Source organism: Meles meles, chromosome 7, assembly GCF_922984935.1.
Source record: "Meles meles chromosome 7, mMelMel3.1 paternal haplotype, whole genome shotgun sequence".
Lineage (NCBI taxonomy): Eukaryota > Metazoa > Chordata > Mammalia > Carnivora > Mustelidae > Meles > Meles meles.
Genome location: NC_060072.1, coordinates 47,717,678 through 47,740,861, shown reverse-complemented (window position 1 = coordinate 47,740,861; position 23,184 = coordinate 47,717,678). Strand labels below are relative to the sequence as shown.

Here is a 23,184-nt window from a genome sequence, read left to right as displayed (position 1 = left end):
AGATACTCTATGCCCAGAGTTCTTCACCTGGGTTAAGATTCAGGGGGACTCTAAGCCTGCGACACTGAGTGGAAACAGGTATTTGTGTAGGCTAATATGTTAGTGGAAGTCTCCATACTTTTCATCAGGTGCCCAGTGAGGTCTGTGAATCAGAAGAGCTGAGGAACCCCTGCTCTGGTCTCGGGCTGTTGGCGGCTTCCCTCACCTGCCCCTCCTGAGGACCCCGAGCCTGGAGCCCCCATGATGGAGAGGACGCCCTTCAAACTAGGGAGAAGATCCTAGACTGGGGCATGGTTCAACAGAGTCTGGAAACTTACAGGCTCTACTTAAAATGTTGTTAAGAGATGGGAAAGGGAGTCCTGATGGCATGATTAAAAGCAGTGATGAAAAAAAGTTAACGGTTTCATCTCTGTACTCTGAGCTGTCACCTTACCAGAAAATTATACCAAAGGAATACTGTAACCAAAAAGGGAATGAATTCTTCAAAGTCTGATCTCAGTTTTACTAGTGGGTATAAAAAAATCTCCAGAAAGGGCGCCTGGGTGGCTCAGTGGGTTAAAGCCTCTGCCTTCAGCTCAGGTCATGATCCCGGTGTCCTGGGATCGAGCCCCGCATCAGGCTCTCTGCTTGGCAGGGAGCCTGCTTCCTCCTCTCTCTCTCTCTCTGCCTGCCTCTCTCCCTACTTGTGATCTCTATCTGTCAAATAAATAAATAAAATCTTAAAAAAAAAAAATCTCCAGAAAAAGGTGATTATTTCCTCTGCATTGGGCTTCCTTCAGCCCCCAGGGGTGTTCCCGAAGCACCTGAAGAGAGGCTTCTGGGGGCCCAGTCTGCTAGGTGGAAGCTCTCGGCACTGGATCAGCATTTGCTGATTATTCGAGCCTAGCCTGCTTCTAAAAAGATTCTGTGTGTACTTTACATTACAGAATACCTTAAAACTGATTTAATCAAGTCAATACTAGGGAATGGAAAGGATAATAAAACATCCTGGGGCTGTGTGAATAATAGCAAAATTCAGGTATTGGTGGGTTAGCCAGGAGATTGAAATCTCTTCTCTCAACTCTAACCCTCCTTCCAGACGTTCACTTCTCTTTCATTACCAGAATACCCTGAAAATTCATCTGAAAAATACCCGCGCTATTCTTCACGTCCTATTTGCTTTCAGCCCAATTTAATCGGGCTTCTGCTCTGACTTGCTTGTTTGGAATTTCTTCTAATTTCTGGATGGCATTAAAAACGTTCGACCTCATCCTCCTGGCCATGACTCTGGGATTCGTCACCATCACCCATTGTTCACTCGTGGCAGCTCTCTCCTATTTGATGTCCTGGCACCTTCTCTTCTGGTTCTCCTCCAGCCCGTGTCCTCTCAGGTGAGTTCAGTAGTTTGCCCCCTCCTGGTCTGCCCACGAGTCCTGTTTCGGAAACTCTCTTATTGGAACATCAAAGCTTACCCTGAGTGGGCATTCCCATGGATCAGCATATCCCAAATTCTACTGCCAAATTCTGGACCTGGATTTATAGCCTTTTAAAGTACATGTTTTTCGGCCCGGGTGTCCCTCAGTTTTCCCAAATCCACACATTCAAAGTGGAACTCATTAATCTTCTCTCTGACTTCAGTCTTCACTTCCTCCCATGTTCCCTTTGTTCTTCAACAAACCCCCCAAACTGGAAACTGGGGTGTTACTCTTGATGACTCCTTCTACACTCTATAGCTAATCTTTTTATCAAATTTTCGCTTCCACCTCAGAAATGTCTTTCAGCTGCAACCCCCTGCTTTGTTCAGAGATTTCATTTCTTGCAAGAGTCTCTTAACTTCTGTCCTTCTGTTGACCATCTTCCACTTTGCTGTTGACTCATGTGGATGCCGTTGCTTAAACATTTCTGTTGAATTTCCTTTGCCTGAGCTTAGCGTAATTGTCCCAAGATAACATTCCAGGTGTCCTATCGCAAGGGACTCCTCCACACTCATATCTGTTACAGGTGGTTTGATATAAGTGGTTAAGGTCATGCTCCAAGGCCAGAGTTCCAATCCTGACTCTGCCCCATGCTAGCTGTGTGATCTTCCTCCTGCTTCATATCTCTGTGTCTCATTTATGTACCTGTAAAACCAGAATACTCCTTGTAACTATCTAATAGGGTTTGGGAAGGAGACACGATGCTGTCTACATGAGGCTCAGAATAGTCCCTGGATTACTATATATTTGCTATTACTATTATTATCTTCAATATTGTTCTTACTATTACCTATACCCAGCCTCACAACTTCTCATGGTTTCTTGAATACTTCCTGCCCTTTCATAACATTGGATTTTTGTCTGTGCCCTCTCCCCAGAATGCACTTTCCTACTTCTTTCTCCAGCAGACTTCCCTGGGCTAAGTTAGAAGCAAAAGTCTCCATGCTTCTCCGCACTTTGTCTACACCCTTGGGTGCGCACCCTTCACATTAAAGTTCAGTTTCTGTGTTTTGCATGTCTGTCTACCACAGAGGACAGTGTAAGTATCTCCCTATAAGGATTTGCCTTTGTCTCACTCATCTTTGCAGGCTCTCTGTCTTGCATGTTGCAGTTACTGAAAAGATGTTTGTTAAATGTGTGTTAAGTGAGTGAAATTCTTGACCAGAATTTCTGGTGGAGAAACAGGGGCCCTTTTTTTGCCTTATATGTAGCTGTTCAGTTTGTGCTCATTTTCTCACTTTCCTCTGGATATCTCATTTTCTCTGGGCATTAAAATATCCAGACCAACTCTGGAGAGGAAGTCACAGCTCCTCACCGATGTTTGTTATGTAGATTACTCTTGGATCTGTGACCTAGCGTGGTTTCCTCTGTTCTCCTTAAAAGGAGCTATTAGCGGGAAGGGAATGAAGGTGGTGTGGTGTTCAGTAGAAAATGAGGCAGATATGCTAACTGGGGATGGAGAGATTCAAAACCCAAGTCCCCTTATGACAGGTTCAGGCTCTAACTCAAACTGGGCCATTAGCTATGAATCAAAATGAATACTTAGAAGACATCAGGAGACTTTCGGAGTCTAACAGAGGAGTGGATGCTGCAATCCTGAGGAAGAATAAAGGTCCAGGGACCTTTAAGTGTCTGACTCTTGATCTCAGCTCAGGTCTTAATATCAGGGTCATGAGTTCAAGCCCCATGTTGGGGTCCATGCTTGGTGTGGAGCCCACTTAAAAAAAAGTCCAAGCATCAGGAAACACAGTCAAGGTAATGGGGGTTGCAGGAATGTCTTAGGGATTGTCTGATTACAAGTCTTGCCCATGTTTTATAGGCCACCCACATGACCTTTGGAAATTAGGCACCTTTAGAAATCACACACATTAGGGGCACCTGGGTGGCTCAGTGGGTTAAGCCGCTGCCTTTGGCTCAGGTCATGATCTCGGGGTCCTGGGATCGAGTCCCGCATCGGGGTCTCTGCTCAGCAGGGAGCCTGCTTCCCTCTCTCTCTCTCTCTGCCTGCCTCTCTATCTACTTTGGATCTCTCTGTGTCAAATAAATAAATAAAGTCTTAAAGAAAAAAAAAAGAAATCACACACATTAACCCTGAGCTCCTAACTCTAATCTGCATGTGTGCTGATGAGTGACACGGTGGTTAGAGCACAGGCTTTGCTTCCAGATTGCCCTGGGTGGAAATCTCAGCTCTACCATGGACTTAGGGTGCAGCCTTGGCAAATGACTGGGTTTCTCTGAGCCTGTGTCCTCAGCTATCAAGTGAAGTAGATACTGTTTCATAGGAGAGGAATGAGAATGAAGTAAGATGATCTAGGCGAAGGGCTTTGCATGGTGCCTGACCCACTGTTACTGCCCAGCGCAGTACTATTGTCAGTAACCTATAATTAAGAAAATGTTCATTCTTTTAAAGGAGCTCCCTGAAGCAGCCTGTGATCAGTCAGAAAACTACTACCCTGTAATGAGCACTTGACTTGATGTGACACACTATACCAAATCTTAAGCTGTATTAATTCTTAATTTGCACAACAAAATGAACAATGAGATAATGTTATCACCACTTTATAGATGAGGAAAGAGAGATTCAGAGTTTGTATCTGGCCCAAAGGAACACAGCTATTATGTCTGAGAGTTTGGAGCTAGGCAGAAGCCTGTCTTACTCCAGAGGCTTGTGTTCCCCGTCACTCCGCCCGGTGTTTTCTGAACAGGTTGCGGGAGGACCATCTATAGACTTAGCTGCTGAACTTCCGGCTCCTGCTCAAATAACCGGGACGTGTGCGTCAGTATGTGCGTGTGTGTGCGCGTGTGTGACAGCTCGCCAGTTTGCATGTAATTCCATTCCATAGATGAAATTATTCTGGAGCCTGAGTGATTGGTATATTAGTGCCATCCGGCTTTTTCTTTTTTTTTTGCAAAACCCCGCTCCAATGCCATGAGATGAGGTGTTAGTGATAAAAAGGTAGTAGTTTACGTTCATAGAGCAGCCGGTTACAGGTACTCCAAAGATAATGCTATGCAGTAAGAATGCAAAGCTAGAAGAACACCAGCCCTGGCCTGAGGCACTGCTCAGAGCAAATCAAACATCTGTAGAGGGGGTTGGGGCAGCAGGGTTCCTCAGAAGTTCCTGTCCAACTTGGCTTTTTTGGTAACCAGAGTCAGGACAAAAAGTCCGGTGAGAGGATACTCTGATATCTGATTCACTGATGGTAGCAACGTAAGAAGCAATTGTCATGCACAGTAATGTGAGATAATGTGTTCCAAGGAGAACATGAGATGACTTGACAGCTGGAAAGACCGTCACTCCACCAGGGTGAAACCGATCAATAGCCTCAAATATTAGGAGCTGAGAAATAAGCTTCCTGTGAATTTATGGCTGTGGGTGTTGGCATAGGCTTTGGTGAACCACGGCAGACCTGGGTTTGACTCCTGACTCCCCTGCTGCTTAGTTGTGTGACCTTGGGCTAATGACTTAACATCCTAAAATTTCAGTTTTCTCCATCTGTAAAATGGGGATAATAGCATCTGCTTCTTAGGGTTATGGAGATGAATGAGGAAATAAATGATAGCTATTGATTTTATGATAACATTTGCAAGTGTGAAGGAACCAAGTTGCTTGCTTGCTTGCTTTTGAAACAAGAATGAGTACAAGCTACACACACACACACACACACACACACACACTTCTTTTTCAAAGAAACACTCCTGTCTCTAGGGAGTTATTACAACTTTTACATGTTCACATTAATTCCAGAGCCTTTATAATCATAAAATCCATTTATAGCTCTTAGTTGCCAAGCAACATAGGACAAAGTACTGAGTATTTCCTTTTATTGCAAAAGGTTCAGCTTTTCCATATTGGTCTTGAAATCAACATTTTTCTGAAAAGACGGAACCATGAAAGTACTGTATTTCCAAGGTTTTTTGAGCATTCCTTGCTTGGGGATAGGATCAAAGCTGAAAACAATATATTGTTATTATTGTCCTGTTCTTGAATAGTCTAAAGCATTTTGTGCTAATTTCACAGTAAATTTGTAAGAAGGTCTGAAGATGGGGGACTGCAAATTTAGTTTAAGGGGAGAACTTGCTTCATATAATCTACATTCTGAGGACGCTCTCACTGTACGAGAACTAGTTCTTTGACCCATCAGTGTCTTTCCGGAAAGACTGGGGTGACATAAAATTCATATGAAGAATGATTCTGACCTTGGTAATTGCTGACCTCAAACATGTCATTCAACCAGGCTTTGACAGGGTTTGGGGAACCTGGCTTTGAGGCACATAACTGAACTAAATTCTCCTCTTCTTTGAAAGGTATTAATGGTTTTAATTATTTTTTGTTGTTTTACCTGTGGATAATTAGGAGGTAAAGGTTGGAAGTCCAAAGAGAATTGAAAGAGTATATTACTATTTAATAGTCTATAAAGTATCCCGGTACAACTTATATTTTTAAAAGCTCATAAAATCATGTATAGAAACAGTTTTTAAAATTTGTATAGCTATTTCTCTATGTGTGTGTATTAAAACAGGACAGAAGCAGATTAGAGTATCTCCACTGGAATTTTTTTTTTTTTTTAAAGATTTTTATTTATTTATTTGTCAGAGAGAGAGAGAGCGAGCGAGCGTGAGCACAGGCAGACAGAGTGGCAGGCAGAGACAGAGAGAGAAGCAGGCTCCCCGCCGAGCACGGAGCCCATTGTGGGACTCTATCCCAGGACGCTGGGATCATGATCTGAGCCGATGGCAGCCGCTTAACCAACTGAGCCACCCAGGCGTCCCTCTCAACTGGAATTTTACTCTCCTTGTCCCATATGCATTGTGCACATGCAGTGGATCCAGATGCAAAGGGTGGAAACAACAATCCTCTTTTCTTCCTTCCCTTGTTGGTTAGGCAAGCGTGTTGCTTTGAAACAAATCTGTTAAGTCACACAAGATGTTTTCTATGCAGGAAGAGGCAGAAAGGACATCTACAAACTATTTCTTATAAATTTTCCAAGGTTGGAGCTAACCAAGACTCTTCCGCTAAGAGTAAATGTACTTTGGGATGATTTTTCTGTGTGACTATAGACGAGTAAGATCTAGTAATGACTAGGCTAATTCCAGTTGATCAGTAGAAGGGCACTTTAAAATCTCTTATCCTGGGGTGCCTGGGTGGCTCAGTGGGTTAAAGCCTCTGCCTTCGGCCCAGGTCATAATCCCAGGGTCCTGGGATCAAGCCCTGCAGTGGGCTCTCTGCTTCCCTGTCTCTCTCTGCCTGCCTCTCTGCCTACTTGTGATCTATGTCTGTCAAATAAATAAATAAAATCTTTTAAAAAAATCTCTTATCCATGCATCTTAAGAAGTGTTGTGCCTTAAGTATTTGGAGAATTTTCATTTCTTCTTTGTATCTCCATAGGGATGACAGAAAGACAGCAGTCTGCTCCTGGAAGAAGGAGGCTCCTGTGTGAAAATCTGAATTAGACTTTCATGATAGTCAGGACTGGAAACCATGCTTAGGACTTGGTCCTCCCTTTGCTGGCTATTTATGGAAATGTTGGAAAAAATGAAAATCCATACTCCTCCACCAATTTTTTTTTAAAGATTTTATTTATTTGTTTGACAGACAGAGATCACAAGTAGGCAGAGAGGCAGGCAGAGAGAGAGGAGGAAGCAGGCTCCCTGCTGAGCAGAGAGCCCTATGTGGGGCTCTATCCCAGGACCCTGAGCCGAAGGCAGAGGCTTTAACCTACTGAGCACCCAGGCACTTCTTAGCCACCAATTTTGACATTGTTTTATTTTGCCAGTTCATTCCTTACCCATCTTCAAAGTTTTCTTCTCACTCATCCAGTTGTATTATGTTTGTTGATGGCACTTGACATTTCACAAACTCTCATTTCTGTCACTCATTGGTCCCTCTTGCAATCCTGAGAGGAAGACGTTTTACAAATGAAAGAAATGGAGCCTCAAAGAAGTTGAAAGATATGTCTAAAACCACCCTGGTAAATGTCAGTGGTGGTGATAAAACTTTTATCTTCTCATCCCAGGTCCAAAGCTCTTTCCCTCTGCATACCCCTTCAAGGAGAAGGAGGTAACACTTGGCTTGGCTCATTGGCTTCCATATTCTAGGGTAGAAGTCAGACTAATACTTCAGTAAACGTAACTAGCCTTTGGAAAATCCCCTCCCTTTCATCCTCCTCTCCCTCACCTATCCCCAGTCACCATGTTAATCTCCCACAAACTCGCCTCTGGCTACCTCACTGCTCCCACTTTCCAGAACAGGGCCAGGAAGTTCCTATCATTTGGGCCTTCACTTAACCCCCTGCTTTGATGATCTGATCTGCCTTGACTGCAGTGATTGGTTTATTCTGAGTCCTGTGTGTGGGGTGTGAAGACGAGGAGCAGAGAAGGATTAAGAAGGGAAAGAACATTTATTATGTGCTGAGCACTAGTAGTGTTAAAGAAAATCGGTGATACTTGTTAAAGCCTGGTAAGGATAACTTTATTCAAGGGAGGGACTATCAAGACAGGTCTAGTGACCACTGTGATGGAATTTTGCAGTGGGGGAGAGAGACTGGGCTCAACTCTGTATGGGCAAGTGGGACTGTCTAGCCCAGGAGCAGGGTAAGAGGGGGATTCTGTCTAGACCAGCCTAACAGAATTCTTGCTGGAAGCAGGCTAGGGTGACCAGCCGTCCCCTGGGGCAAGGTGGGGATGAGGAACCTGATTAGATGTCAAGGGTGATCCGATCTGGAGGATGGGTGATTCTGGTTAAACTGATCTGTCAGGATTCTTGCTATTGGACAATGCGGATCTGGGTTCCCAGATTCCCAGAAAGTCCAGAGTATCTTGCTAAATTTATATTTCAGATCATTAATTTGAAAGGAGAAGAAGTGTGAGCTTGATAACCAATTAATGAAACATTGAAATATGACATGAAAATCGAGGTTACATGGTGCAATAGACTCCTACTTTAAATCCCACTCAAAAGTTTACATTATTCACCGAGAAGCTGTACAAATTGCCATAAGGGCAGTGGTCCAAAGGTACTGAACCAATCAGCAATCATTTATTATTTACACTGAGTGGTTCCTGAGTCTGTGAAAAAGCAAACTGGACACATTCATCTGGAACTGTCATAACGTTAATGCTGAAAGATCATAGATCTACTACATTTTTAAGTTGTATATGGCAGACACCATCAGTTGCCTTCTCAACAGTGGTCCAGCCACCTCCTTTTCTGCTGGCAGAAGCTTTTGCTATTCCGAGAGAGAAGGAGAGTCATTGAGCTCAGGAAGGGTAGGCTCTAATGTAATTGATTTAAATCAGGTATCACAATCAAGTATCAAGTTCCTCCTCTCTCTCCCCTTGTCCTCATAACTCAGCAGCTATAACTCTTCTTTTTTTTTTTTTTAAAGATTTTATTTATTTACTTGACAGAGAAAGATCACAAGCAGGCAGAGAGGCAGGCAGAGAGAGAGGAGGAAGCAGGCTCCCTGCCGAGCAGAGAGCCTGATGTGTGACTCGATCCCAGGACCCTGAGATCATGACCCGAGCCGAAGGCAGGGCCTTAACCCACTGAGCCACCCAGGCGCCCTAACTCTTCTTTTTTATAAAGGGAAAATTCCTCTAATTTGCTGAAGCACATAACAATATTAATAATAGCTTTGACATGTCCTTTACATTTTTACCATGAATGTTATTGTTTTTTATTAGTTTTTGAGTGGTTTGCCCCAACCCTACTTTCCTTCATTCTTTTGCATGATTTTGCAGAAAGTAAGGTTGTTCAAGAACACATACATTATGGGAGAGTAGAAAACACCGGAGCCCGTGTAAGAACAATTGTGTGTTTATAACTTGAGTAAGTTACTTAAGCAGGCTAAGGACATTTGGTCTTCTGAAAAATGGAGATAATAATAGCACCAATCTGACAGAATAAAATTATTGTGAAGACAAATGAGAATGAAATGTAAAATCCTTAGCACAATTCTGGTCCATAAAAAGTGCTCAACAGACTTACAAAGTATTGTTTTAGTCTTCTCCATTGACCATCTTTTGTGGGTCTTGACTGGTTAGTCTGCTGGATCTCCCCGGATACCCTATTTGTCAACATTCCTCTGAAGGTGTGGAGCCCAGGTCATCAAGGTCAGATATGTGCATAAAGGAAGAGGGCCTCACCATCCTAGTTCTGTACTCAGTGATTTTATTAGTATAATTCTACATTAGTTTCTTTGTCTTCCCGATACTTCCTCATGATGGCCCAGCTAAAAGACCTTTGTCTGTATCACCTGTTCACTCACAAGCCAAGTTTCCCCATCTCCTGTTTACATAATTTAAAAAGTCAATGTAGAGCTAAACACTTAATATGCTAACTGTCCTCTTGTCAGAGTTAGCCATCAACCCTGTCAGCCTGAGATTAGACCCGATTCTTTCAAAACACATTACTCCCTGCCTATATCCTTCAGGCCATCTGTATACTTGACCAGTTTTCCTTCCTTCTTCTTCTAAAAAAACCAGATAATCACATCAAAAAATGGGCAGAAGACTTGAACAGACACTTCTCCAAAGAAGACATACAAATGGCTAACAGACACATGAAAAAATGTCCATCATCATTAGCCATCAGGGAGATTCAGATCAAAACCTCATTGAGATACCACCTTACACCAGTTAGAATGGCCAAAATCAACAAGACAGTAAACAACAAGTATTGGAGAGGATGTGGAGAAAGGGGAACCCTCTTAGACCATTGGTGGGAATGCAAGTTGTTGCAGACACTTTGGAAAACAGTGGAGATTCCTTAAGAAATTAAAAATAGAGCTACCCTATGACTCTGCAATTGCACTACTGGGTATTTACCCCAAAGATACAGTTGTGAAAAGGAGGGTCATCTGTACCCCAATGTTCATAGCAGCAGTGGCCACAGTTGCCAAAGTGGAAAGAGCCAAGATGCCCTTCAATAGACCAGTGGATAAAGAAGATATTGTCCATATATACAGTGGAGTATTATGCCTCCATCAGAAAGGATGAATACCCAGCTTTTGTATCAACATGGACAGGACTGGAGGAGATTATGCTGAGTGAAATAAGTCAAGCAGAGAGAGTCAAATATTGTATGGTTTTGCTTACTTGTGGAGCATAAGGAGTAACACAGAGGACATTGGGAGATGGAGAAGAGAAGTGAGTGGGGGGAAATTGGAGGTGGGGGAGATGAACCATGAGAAGCTGGGGACTCTGAGAAACAAACTGAGGGTTTTGGAGGGGAGAGGGCTGGGAGGTTGGGTGAGCCTGGTGGTAGGTATTAAGGAGGGCACGTATTGCATGGAGCACTTGGTGTGGTGAATTAACAATGAATCTTGGAACACTGAAAAAAAAAATAAAAAAACAAAAATCACAAATAACATGATTGACAAGGAGGAGAGCAGAGGCATTTCATCCTAAATTTTAGGATTTTCTCCAGGTTAGCATTTTGGGGTATAATTGTTTTCCTAGGTATAAATTCTCCTAATCCTAATGCAATTTCCTCTGCCTTCCTCCATCCCATTGACAAATATAACCATCCTTGACTGCCTCCCTCAAATCAGATGGAAGCCCTGCAGATGTCTCCTTGGGTCTGACTTATCACACTATATTGGCGCTGCCTGGTCTTTTTCTGTGCCCTTCCCCTACCTTGAGGTTAAGATCGAGTGTTGCTCACTATTGTATCCTGGTGGCTAGCACATAGACACTTCATAAAATATTTATTAAATGTTGAATGAATTAATTAGCAATTTTGTTAGCAAAATTTGCAACAATTTTGTAGCAAGTGTCTCATTGAAATAAAGAGACCCATTTCCATGGAGAGTCTCTGAATCTGGTAGTCGGGAAGCAGAACGGGCCAGGAAATGAAGTGCAGGCAGGCTCTTTGATGTCTTCTGCTGTTCTTAAGAGTCCAGCAGCCAAGTTTTTAGCGATCCTTTCTAGAATTTTGCACCTGTGACAGTTCCGGAAAACCTACATGGGCGTTGCTATCCTGTTACACAATGTGCTTGAACTTTCTTTACTCAAGTTGAATAAAGGTTAATTTTCATTTTATCTTTTGATTATCAGGTGCATAAATTTCAGGTGATTCATATCATGTTAAAGTCCAGAGGCAGTCTTTTAATTTGGTCACTATTTCCAACAATGGGTCATGTTCACTGTGGTTTAAAGTGCTGATTAGATTCTTCCTGGATTAATGTAGGCCTACCTGTACAAGGAGAACTGGGGAGATTCCCAGGCTTCCAGGTCATTAGGTGGAGTTCCTCTTGGGAGCAGGGCCCCGCTGCTCCATTTTGTCTGAGTGCAAAAATGGGAGGACATGATACCAACCAGAGCAGATGAAATCCTCAAGCTCCTTCTCTTGCTCCTCACCCAACTCTCTCATTTTTCTTATCTCAAGGCACCAGTACAACCTCCCACCAATCACCATGCTAAAACAGGGACTAGTGACTTGCCTAGATTCCTTCCATTCCATCACAGAGTCTAGTAGGCATCTCCTCTCAAATACCACCCACATCCAGTGATGTGCTGGTGAATGTTCAACAACCAACTCTTGGGGTGGGGGGAATCCCAATTTGTAGTGTTTGCCAATTTCCATGGTGTAAATATACCCTCTATGGCTGATTTCAAATTGCTAACATGAAAACCCTAAATATGGAGTGGGGAAGAAATGTGCACAAGCTTATACAATTTGGCTCCAAATCACTGCTTTCTTCCATCTTCTTGCCTCCACCTCCCCTGCACTGTGTCTGAGTTTCATGGCCTTCGTGACCCAGGGATCTGTCCTTGCTGACTATTCTGGCCTCATGGATCTCTGTTCCTGGAGCTTTCCTGATTCCCTTTTGCTCCGGTTGGGTCATTTAGGTGACCCTTAATGCCCTGTGTACCTCTTTGTTGTCCTATCACAATGCAATGGTATGTGTTTATGTCAGGCTTTCTCTCTGGTCTATGAACTTCTTGAGCACAGAGACTGATAGGAATGACAAAGGGTGATAGTTATTGAGCTGGGAACTATACTAAATATCTTAAATGCATTATTATCTCATTTCATCTTCACAATAACTCTGTAAGGTTGATGCTCTTATTGTACTCTATAGATAAGGAAGTTGAGGCACAGAGAGCCTAGAGAATTTGCCCAAGTTTGCACAGCTGGTGGCACAAATCTAGAGCCCTATTTGAACCCAGGCCTGGTTGTAGAACCAAGACCTTTAACTATTAAGTCTTCTTTGTCTTTGTGTGTCAGCCCTGCACACTCTGCCTGGTCCATAGCAGGAGCCTTTTGCTTGTGTGTTGAGTAATGAGGGAAGGCTCATGTTGGCAGTATCCTTGACTAGTTTCTTTGCTCTAGTCTTGTTCAACTTCAGTCTAATCTCCCAACAGCAAGCAGGATGGCCTTCCACAACTGTAAACCTCATCATGTTATCCATCTGATGAAAATGTTCCAAGGTCTCCATAACTTTCAAGATGAATTCCTTATCTTGATGCCTATGAACCTTTGTGATCTGGTGTCTGCTAATTTCTCTAGATAACACCTTGCACTATTCATAATCCCATTTATCCATTCAAATTCTGATACTTATTCAACAGATGAAGTATTTATTGAATAATTAGGCCTAACAAGGTTCCAGGCCTCGTTCTAGGATGTGTACAAAAAGAGGCAGTCTTTCTCCTAGAGAAGCTTGGAGCTCAGTAGAGAGAGACAGACACACATCCCACAGTTGCTACTGTGGCTGAAACAGAAGTGCATCCAGTTCTCACTGAAGGCCACAACAGGCACTGTTCTCAGTCTCAGACACGTTCTTCACGTGGCTCTTGCCACACTAGTGGCACATTTCCACAGGAGTCCTGCTGCTGAGTTTTAAGGTTCATTTGCACATGTTCTTTTCTGTTCTTAGAGTTTTTTCTTGATAACTATCTACTTACCCTTGAAAATTCCTTCTGAAGTATATCACCTGCAAGTAGTCCTTGCCGCCACCACCCCACTCTGACCAGCCTAACAGGCCATATGGTATTTCTATCTACAACCATCCTAACGCTTAACACCATGTACTGCTCTAGCCGATGTTCTTATCCCTCTCCCTGGGTTGTGAACTCATCTCTTATTTTATTCCTGAACACATAGTGGATACTAAGTAAATGTTGAATGAATGAATGAAACATTTAGTGAATTAATGATTAGAAATGCCATCTTTACTCATCTAACTCTGAATTGGCTGTGGCTCTAAACACTAACATTAGATTTAAAATCCAGTCTCAGTTTTCAATACAAAATAATCTTAACATACAAAAGAAGGAGAGTGTTTGGTTTCTCCTCCTCTCTTCTCCTCCTCCTCCTCCTTCTTTGGAATATTAATGAACATTTCTGCTCGAATTTCTCATGAACACTGGTGTATCAGAGGGGAACTACCTTTATGTTTAAATCCAAAGGGCAACCATTGGGGATCCTCACTGTTGCTTTTTAGAATCTTTTAAAATCCTAGAGTTATTGTTACAGACAGATTTTTGTCATCTTGGCTGTTGTCTGAATGCTCTAGGCAGTGATGCTGTGAGATAAAAGGTGAGAGTTGATAAAGGAAGGAACAGGGGGCATCTGGGTTGAGGAAAGTCATATAGGAACAGAGCCTATCCGATGGTAACAAGAAAGGACTTGTGGGTGGTCGATGGGCAGGTGGGTGGAGGAAGCAAGAGTAATGAAAGGAAAGGCCTTGCTGTATGTACCCTACATACACCTTTGGCGAGCATGGTTTCCCCAAAGGTATATGTATGTCTATTTAGTAGGTCATGTGGATTCAACTTGGACTTGTCTGTGGTACTCTCTGGTGGATTGATCCTCTGTGTGCTTTTTTCTTGTCTGCTCAAGGCCGACCGTGTGGCAGCTGTCCTGAGCCTAGAAGGGGAGGAGAGAACTAGGGTGAAGAAGGCTTTTCTGAGAGTGAAAAAGGGGGTAGTTCTCTGGCACTCCCAGGATGCCTGGCAGCTTCCCCTATGACAGCCACAAAAGAAAAATGTAGAACAGGGTGGGATCAAAGCTTGAAACCAAGCCTCACCGACAGGGGGATGGATGCCCAACAATGCCATCTCTGCAGGTTTGGGTGTAATAAATAAGTGTTTGAGACATTTATAGCAAAGTGATTATTTTTAAAAGGATGAGATTTATTTTACAGTCGTTTAAGACTTTTCCTGTGTGTGTAAAGCCTCCTGAAAACAATTTTATCTGACACTACGGATTTATCTTGTTGAGTAATTTCCTTTGAGTCTGGAAGGCACAGATGTGATTTTGGAGTCCTAGAGAAAGCTGGTTACTGCGGGGATCCTCTCTCCTTGTTCATGAAGGTGTTTGGACATGCCACATGGGGCAGGTCCTGGGAGCTGTGGATCATCTATCTCTGCCTGGGAATGGTGGGGGAGGCTGGGTGATGTAAAGCAAGTGATACATGGGTCAGGTCTTAGCATCTGTGGGCCACCTCTGATTTTTGTCTGCAGCAGTGTGTGTGTGTGTGTGTGTGTGTGTGCGTGTGCGCATGTGTGTGTGCGCACATGTGTGCACATGCACACTCATGGGCATGTGTACATGTGTGTGCATGCATGTTTCTATAAAGCAGATGGGACACCAGCAGGGGCTTCAGTGGGATAATAAACAGATTCTTCCCTCCATCTGCTTCCCTTAGCAATCAGCTTGACCAAAGCCCAAAGAAGGAGTAGAAGCTAGTCAGTCCTGTCAGCTGCTGGAGCATGAGATGGGTGGTGATGGTGGGGAGGGGAGTGAGCACGTGCTCAGGAATCAGGGCAGCTTGCTTAGTTTCCCTGCATATTGCTTACTAGCTGTGAGACCCTGGGCAGGCAAGTTAACCTGTGTAATCACTTTGCTTTCTCTAAACTGGGGATACCAGTGTCTACCTCCTAGGGCTGTTGTGAGGATTAATGAGTCAGGTAAAGCGCCTCTCCTTTGGCTTAGCTCAGAGTAAGAAATCCAAACACCCTCTGCATAGTGATGGCATTCGAATTCATCTTGCTTCTGTTATCCCTTTATAGTCCTTTTCCACTAAGCAACCAGAATAAACTTTTTCATTTTTTCTTTTTGTTTGTTTATTCATTTGGGGTTTTTTTAGGTTCCACACATGGTAAAACCATGTGGTGTTTGTCCTTCTCAGTGTGACTTATTTCACTTAGCATAATGCCCTCTGGGTCCATCCATGTTGTCACCAATGGCACAATCCCATCCTTTTTTATGGCTGTGTAATATTCCATTGTAGCTATATACCACATCTTTTTTTTTTTTAAATTAATTAATTTATTTTTATTTGCTTATTTACAGCATAACAGTGTTCATTGTTCTGGCATCACACCCAGTGCTCCATGCAGTACGTGCCCTCCCTATTACCCACCACCTGGTTCCTCAACCTCCCACCACACCCCACCCCCTCCCGCCGCCCCTTCATAACCCTCTGGTTGTTTTTCAGAGTCCACAGTCTCTCATGGTTCATCTCCCCTTCCAGTTTCCCTCAACTCCCTCTCCTCTCCATCTCCCCATGTCCTCCATGTTATTTGTTATGCTCCACAAATAAGTGAGACCATATGATACTTGACTCTCTCTGCTTGACTTATTTCGCTCAGCATAATTTCTTCCAGTCCCGTCCATGTTGCTACAAAAGTTGGGTATTCGTCCTTTCTGATGGAGGCATAATACTCCATTGTGTATATGGACCACATCTTCCTTATCCATTCATCCGTTGAAGGGCATCTTGGTTCTTTCCACAGTTTGGCGACCGTAGCCATTGCTGCAATAAACATTGGGGTACAAATGGCCCTTCTTTTCACTACATCTGTATCTTTGGGGTAAATACCCAGCAGTGTAATTGCAGGGTCATAGGGAAGCTCTATTTTTAATTTCTTCAGGAATCTCCACACTGTTCTCCAAAGTGGCTGCACTAACTTGCATTCCCACCAACAGTGTAAGAGGGTTCCCTTTCTCCACATCCTCTCCAGCACACATTGTTTCCTGTCTTGCTAATTTTGGCCATTCTAACTGGTGTTAGGTGGTATCTAAATGTTGTTTTAATTTGAATCTCCCTGATGGCTAGTGATGATGAACATTTTTTCATGTGTCTGATAGCCATTTGTATGTCTTCGTTGGAGAAGTGTCTATTCATATCTTCTGCCCATTTTTTGATATGATTATCTGTTTTGTGTGTGTTGAGTTTGAGAAGTTCTTTGTAGATCCTGGATATCAACCTTTTGTCTGTACTGTCATTTGCAAATATCTTCTCCCATTCCGTGGGTTGCCTCTTTGTTTTGTTGACTGTTTCCTTTGCTGTGCAGAAGCTTTTGATCTTGATGAAGTCCCAAAAGTTCATTTTTGCTTTTGTTTCCTTGGCCTTTGGAGACTTATCTTGAAAGAAGTTGCTGTGGCTGATATCGAAGAGGTTACTGCCTATGTTCTCCTCTAGGATTCTGATAGATTCCTGTCTCACGTTGAGGTCTTTTATCCATTTCGAGTTTATCTTTGTGAACGGTGTAAGAGAATGGTCGAGTTTCATTCTTCTACATATCGCTGTCCAGTTTTCCCAGCACCATTTATTGAAGAGACTGTCTTTTTTCCATTGAATATTTTTTCCTGTTTTGTCGAAGATTATTTGACCATAGAGTTGAGGGTCCATATCTGGGCTCTCCACTCTGTTCCACTGGTCTATGTGTCTGTTTTTATGCCAGTACCACGCTGTCTTGGTGATCACAGCTTTGCAGTAAAGCTTGAAATTGGGTAACGTGATGCCGCCAGTTTTGTTTTTGTTTTTCAACATTTCCTTAGCAATTCGGGGTCTCTTCTGACTCCATACAAATTTTAGGATTATTTGCTCCAGCTCTTTGAAAAATATCGGTGGAATTTTGATCGGAATGGCATTAAAAGTATAGATTGCTCTAGGCAGTATAGACATTTTAACAATGTTTATTCTTCCAATCCAAGAGCATGGAACAGTCTTCCATCTTTTTGTGTCTTCTTCAATTTCTTTCATGAGTGTTCTGTAGTTCCTCGAGTACAGGTCCTTTACTTCTTTGGTTAGGTTTATGCCCAGGTATCTTATGGTTCTTGGTGCTATAGTAAATGGAATCGATTCTCTAATTTCCCTTTCTGTATTTTCATTGTTAGTGTATAAGAAAGCCACTGATTTCTGTACATTGACTTTGTATCCTGCCACGTTACTGAATTGCTGTATGAGTTCTAGTAGTTTGGGGGTGGAGTCTTTGGGGTTTTCCATATAAAGAATCATGTCATCTGCGAAGAGAGAGAGTTTGACTTCTTCCTTGCCAATTTGGATACCTTTTATTTCTCTTTGTTGTCTGATTGCCGTTGCTAGAACTTCTAATACTATGTTGAACAAGAGTGGTGAGAGTGGGCATCCTTGTCGTGTTCCTGATCTCAACGGGAAGGCTGCAAGCTTTTTCCCATTGAGGATGATATTTGCTGTGGGTCTTTCATAGATAGATTTTATGAAGTTCAGGAATGTTCCCTCTATCCCTATACTTTGAAGCGTTTTCGTCAGGAACGGATGCTGGATTTTGTCAAATGCTTTTTCTGCATCAATTGAGAGGACCATGTGGTTCTTCTCTCTTCTCTTATTGATGTGTTCTATCACACTGATTGATTTTATACCACATCTTCTTTATCCACTCATCTACTGATGGACTCTTAGGTTGCTTCCATATCTTGGATATTGTAAATAATGCTGCAGTAAACACAGGGATGCATATGTCTTTTCAAATTAATGTTTTTATATTGCTTAAGTAAATAACCAGTAGTGGAATTGCTGGATCATATGGTATTTGCATTTTTAATTTTTTGAGAAACCTCCATATTATTTGTCAGAGTGGCTATACAGAACAAAAGTTTTAAAAATGTAAAATGTATCATGTCACTTTCCAAAGGCTTCCCATTGCTCTGACCAGCCTCTCCTACCTCCCCGCTATGCCTTAGCCACCCTGAAATTGTTTGTTTCTCAAACAGCCCCTGTTCTCTTGCCCTTACTGTTTCCCCACAGCCTGACATGCTTTGCCCTGTCTTTGCATGGCTGGCTCTTTTCTGAAGAAGCCTCCCCCACCCCCCAAATCAAAAGGAGCTCTTTCTCCCTGCAGCTTCTTACACCACTCTGTTTCATTTTCATGTGAAAAAAAAAATCCTGTTTATTTATTGTTTCTCATATGTCCCCTCTGTCTTCCCCCATCCCCACTGGTGCCTCCTTTCCTTCCCTTAGAATTCAGTCCCCCTTAGGGAATTTGCCTCTTTTTTTTTTTTTTTTTCCCTCTCTGTTGTGTCCCCAGAACCTTGTACAGTGTTTGGCGTGTACTTGGGACATGCTTAATAAATATTTCTTGAATCGATGAAAGAATGAAGGGGTCTTATCCAGCTCATCTCCATCCTATCCTTTCTTCAAAGTCTTGCTCAAGGCTAAACTCCACTATGAGGTCAATTCTGACCATCACAATATTTAAGAGTATCTTCCATCCATTTCCCTCTTAGTTTATGTAACTGAAAAGAGTTGGTGATCTCTCTGCTCTTTCCGTCCTCTTCTCTTTCTTCCTCCCTCTCTTCTATCTCTGGCATCCATCAGTTTTTCCCATTTGGGAAGGGATCAAGATTTTTAAAATTTATTTTAATGAATGAGATGTAAATTCAAAAGTTAAATGTAAAATGGCTCTCCTGTAACTAGTGCCATGATCTGAATGTGAAGGTACCTTGCCCCTAGGAAGAACACAAAGCATTGGATTACATGAGGGATATTTGTGTGGGGGGTAGAGAGTTGAAGTGTTATTTATTTAGATCATGCCTGGGAAAAAACCTACAAAGTTAATAATTGGTGAATATGAGTGGAGGGCAAAAGTGAGTTCCTTTAAATTCCTATAGCTTCTCTTGAGGTTTGAAATTATTTCAAAATAAAATGTTAAAAATTCTTTCCTCCTCAAAAAAGGTAGAAAGTGAAATTTATCAATATTTTGCTTTATAGCTTTTGGCTTTTGTGCCATGCTTGGGAAAACCTTTATCCCAAGATCATAAAAATATTAACTCACATTTTCTTTCTATGGTTTTATTTATTTATGTTGAAATCTCTCTCTCTCTGGAATTTTGGTATGGAAGTAGGAAAATAATCCAGATTTCCCCCCTCATTTGTCTAGCCAATTTTTCCCAAGACTTTTATTAAATAAACCTTTTCTCACTGGCATCAAAGGGTTTGTTTAGCGTGTACTAAAAATCCTTGTACGTTACATGTATATGTGATATTTCTTGACATATCCCAGATATATCCTACGCTCTTTGACATGTCCTTGTGTATATTTCTCAGTATTTACCTCCTCCTCCATAATTTTCTGATGATTTTTGGCTATTTATTTTTCCAGAAGAATTTCAGAACACTTTCACTTGGGTATTATTTAATTTCAGATAACACACACACACCAATTCAAAAGGTGTGTCATGTAATTGAAATGAAAATTGAACAACCAGACTTCAGTAAGGATAAAAAAAAAATCAAGAAGGACCTGGGTTAATGTGTTGGAAATATTTAAACTATCACTCTAGCTCACCTTGTTATTACATGACTTCATTTCAACAACCAACTCTGAAGTCTAGTTGAGATTCTTAGGAGAAATGATTGGATTGGTCCCTGGTCAACCAGTGGATTGGGTCTCCCTGATTTGGGTGCCTCTAGAGGTTGTGTTACAAATATGGCTGCTGGAGACCATTTTCACAAGGGAAAAGTTCTTAGATAATGAATATGTGGGTTTGGCAGATATTCTAAATAATATCTAGTAAAAGTTTTATGATATTTAGTCTTTTAATCTAAGATCAATGTCTTTCCATTTATTCAAATCTCTTCTTATGACCCCTCATAGAGGTTTTTTTAGCTTTTAAAAAAAATCTTGTCCCTAAATATGTATTTTAGTCTTTTAATCTAAGATCAATGTCTTTCCATTTATTCAAATCTCTTCTTATAACCCCTCATAGAGGTTTTTTTAGCTTTTAAAAAAAATCTTGTCCCTAAATATGTATTTAGGTATTTTATACTTTTTTGCCATTTTGAATAGAATCCTCTTCATTATACTTATTGTAATTGTTGATTGGTTATTTTTTATATATAAAGAAATATTTTTTATATTTAGTTTTGATCAGCTACTCTGTTGAATTTTCTGATCATTTCTAATTGTTGCCAATTATTTTTCTGAGTATGCTAAGTATAGAGTCATGTTATCTACAAACAAATATTGTTTTGTCTTCATTATTATATATTCCTATGTTTTATATTTTTTATTCTTTTTAAATTCTAATGTCTTTATTATGATCAGAAAGAAACCAGTAAGTTTATTTTTATTTTTTTCAAACCAAGAAAAAGGACAAAAATATTGTGTTACATTTTGGGAAGTTTAACAAAAATGTGAAGCAAGATAACGTCTTGATGAACTTAGCTGGAAATAATCTGTCCAACCAACAAACCAACCCACCAACCATCCATCCTTCCTTCCATCCAACTATCCATCCAATGAACCATCCATCCATTCATCCATCTGTCTACAAATGTTTATTGCTGCCTTTTTTAATACCATAGATTCTTGCTGTAAGAAGGGCATTGTCCCTGCTCTTAAAGAATTTAGGTGGAGAAACAAACACAAAGGCAAGCAATTATAATAGTGCATAAAACAAAGCACAGGCTGTTAGTGGAAGCACATAAAAAGGGCACCTTAACCAGACTTAGGGAAGGTTGCTGGAGGAGAGTAACATCTAAAGAGAGTTCCTTTTTTTAATAATTTAAATTCAATTAATTAACATATATTATTAGTTTCAGAGGTAGAGGGCAATGATTCATCAGCCTTATATAACACTCGGTGCTCATTACATCAAGATCTAAAGAGACTTCCAAAGAAATATTTGAATGGAAGAAAGATTACATTCTCAATAAATGTATTATACTATTTCATTGCTTTAAAATTCTTGGGTACAGGCATGTCAATGTTTTTAATATTAGCAATTCTGAAATCTTCAGGAATCTGAATATTTTAATTTGTCTTTGCAGCTCAGGGGCCCAGTGACACTCTGGAGAACCCAGTGCTGGATACAAGTCTGCTGGAGGAATTCTTGGGCAATGATTTTGATCTGGGAGTCTTGTAAGTAATGAAAGCACTGCTCTCTATTTGATGTTTTAAAAGTTATGAAATAATTAAATGAAATAGAAAGTGTTTCCTCCTATTCTGTTTTCCAAAAGGACATGGATGGAGTCGATATTTTTTCTTCTGTAGATCACTGGCAGTTTTCCTGAGTGAAGTCTGCTGTCCCTGGAATTTTCTTTATACGAAGGTCCTCCCCTTCCAATTCAGTATCTTTAATAGATACGGGGTTATTCAGGTTATCTGTTGGTACTTATCAGCTTGAGCAGTTTATGTCTTCCGGTGAATTTATTGATTTCATCTAAGTTATCAAATTCACTAACATAAAGTTGCTCATCATATTCTCTTATTTTACTTTTAACATCTGTAGAATCTATAGTGATAATCCTTTTGTTCTTGATATCAGTAATTTGTGTCTTTTTTTTTTTTTTAAGATTTTACTTATTTATTTGATAGACAGAGATCACAAGTAGGCAGAGAGGCAGGCAGAGAGAGAGGAAGGGAAGCAGGCTCCCTTCATCACTTACAGGGCTCGATCCCAGGGCCTTGGGATCATGACCTGAGCCGAAGGCAGAGGCTTTAACCCCCTGAGCCACCCAGGCGTCCCAGTAATTTGTGTCTTTTTCTTCTTGATCCCTCTGGCAAGAGATTTATCAGTTTTCCTAACCTTTCGAAGATCCAGATTTTGGTTAAATGTATATTCCTAATTGTTTTTCTGTTTTGTGTTTTGTTCATTTCTGCTCTTACATTCTGATATTAACATAACTACTCCAGCTTTCTTTTATTTTTAATTTACATACAGTAACATTCAGTTTTTATCCTGTATATAGTTCTGCAAGTTTTGACAAGTTCATAGGATTGTGCTATCAGGACTAGCACAAACAATAGGTCCTTCACCTGAGACACTTCCCTTACGCTTCCCCTTAGTGATCAACCCCACCCCCTAGTGACTATTGATCAGTTCTCTGTCCCTATAGTTTTGCTTTTCTTGAATGTCACATAAATGAAATCTATGGGATAAACCATTTTTAGTCTGGTTTCTTTCACTAAGCCTAAAGTCTTTGGTCAATAGTTCATTCCTTTTTATTTCTGGGAAGGACTGTTGAATGTTTGTAATTCAGTTTGTTTATCCAGTTACCCATTCAAGGACATTTGGATTATTTCCAGTTTTGGGCCATTATGAATAACTTCTATAAATATTAATGCCCAGGTTTTTATGTGATCAAAAGTTTTAATTTCTGAGAGTAATATTTATTTATTTATTCAAAAATTTTATTTAAATTCTAGTTGGTTAACATATAGTATGATATTGGTTTCAGGAGTAGAATTTAGTGCTTCATCACTTACATCATAAGAAGTGTTCATCATAAATACCCATCACCCATTTAGCCCACCCCCCCCACCTCCCTCCATCAAACTTTAGCTTGTTTTCTATCTTTTAGAAAAGTCTCTTATGGTTTGCTTCCCTTTCTCTCTTTTTTCCCCTTCCCATATGTTCGTCTGTTTTGTTTCCTAAATTCCACATATGAGTGAAATCATACGGTATTTGTCTTTCTCTGACTGACTTATTTGACTAGGATAGTATACTCTA

At 41.1% G+C, this 23,184-nt stretch overlaps 1 protein-coding gene across 9 annotated transcripts in view; it reads left to right on the top strand.

The window, feature by feature from the left end:
* MYRFL (myelin regulatory factor like) overlaps positions 1 to 23,184 on the top strand; it is a 129,635-nt gene that overhangs the window by 15,441 nt on the left and 91,010 nt on the right. For 6 of the 9 annotated variants that reach the window (XM_046013544.1, XM_046013553.1, XM_046013543.1 and 3 more), the window contains one exon: positions 21,503 to 21,593. In XM_046013544.1, the coding sequence (XP_045869500.1) occupies positions 21,503 to 21,593 (91 nt within the window). Of the gene's footprint in view, positions 1 to 1,306; positions 1,371 to 21,502; positions 21,594 to 23,184 lie in introns of all 9 variants that reach the window. The other 3 variants (XM_046013552.1, XM_046013551.1, XM_046013548.1) reach the window with 1 other exon arrangement.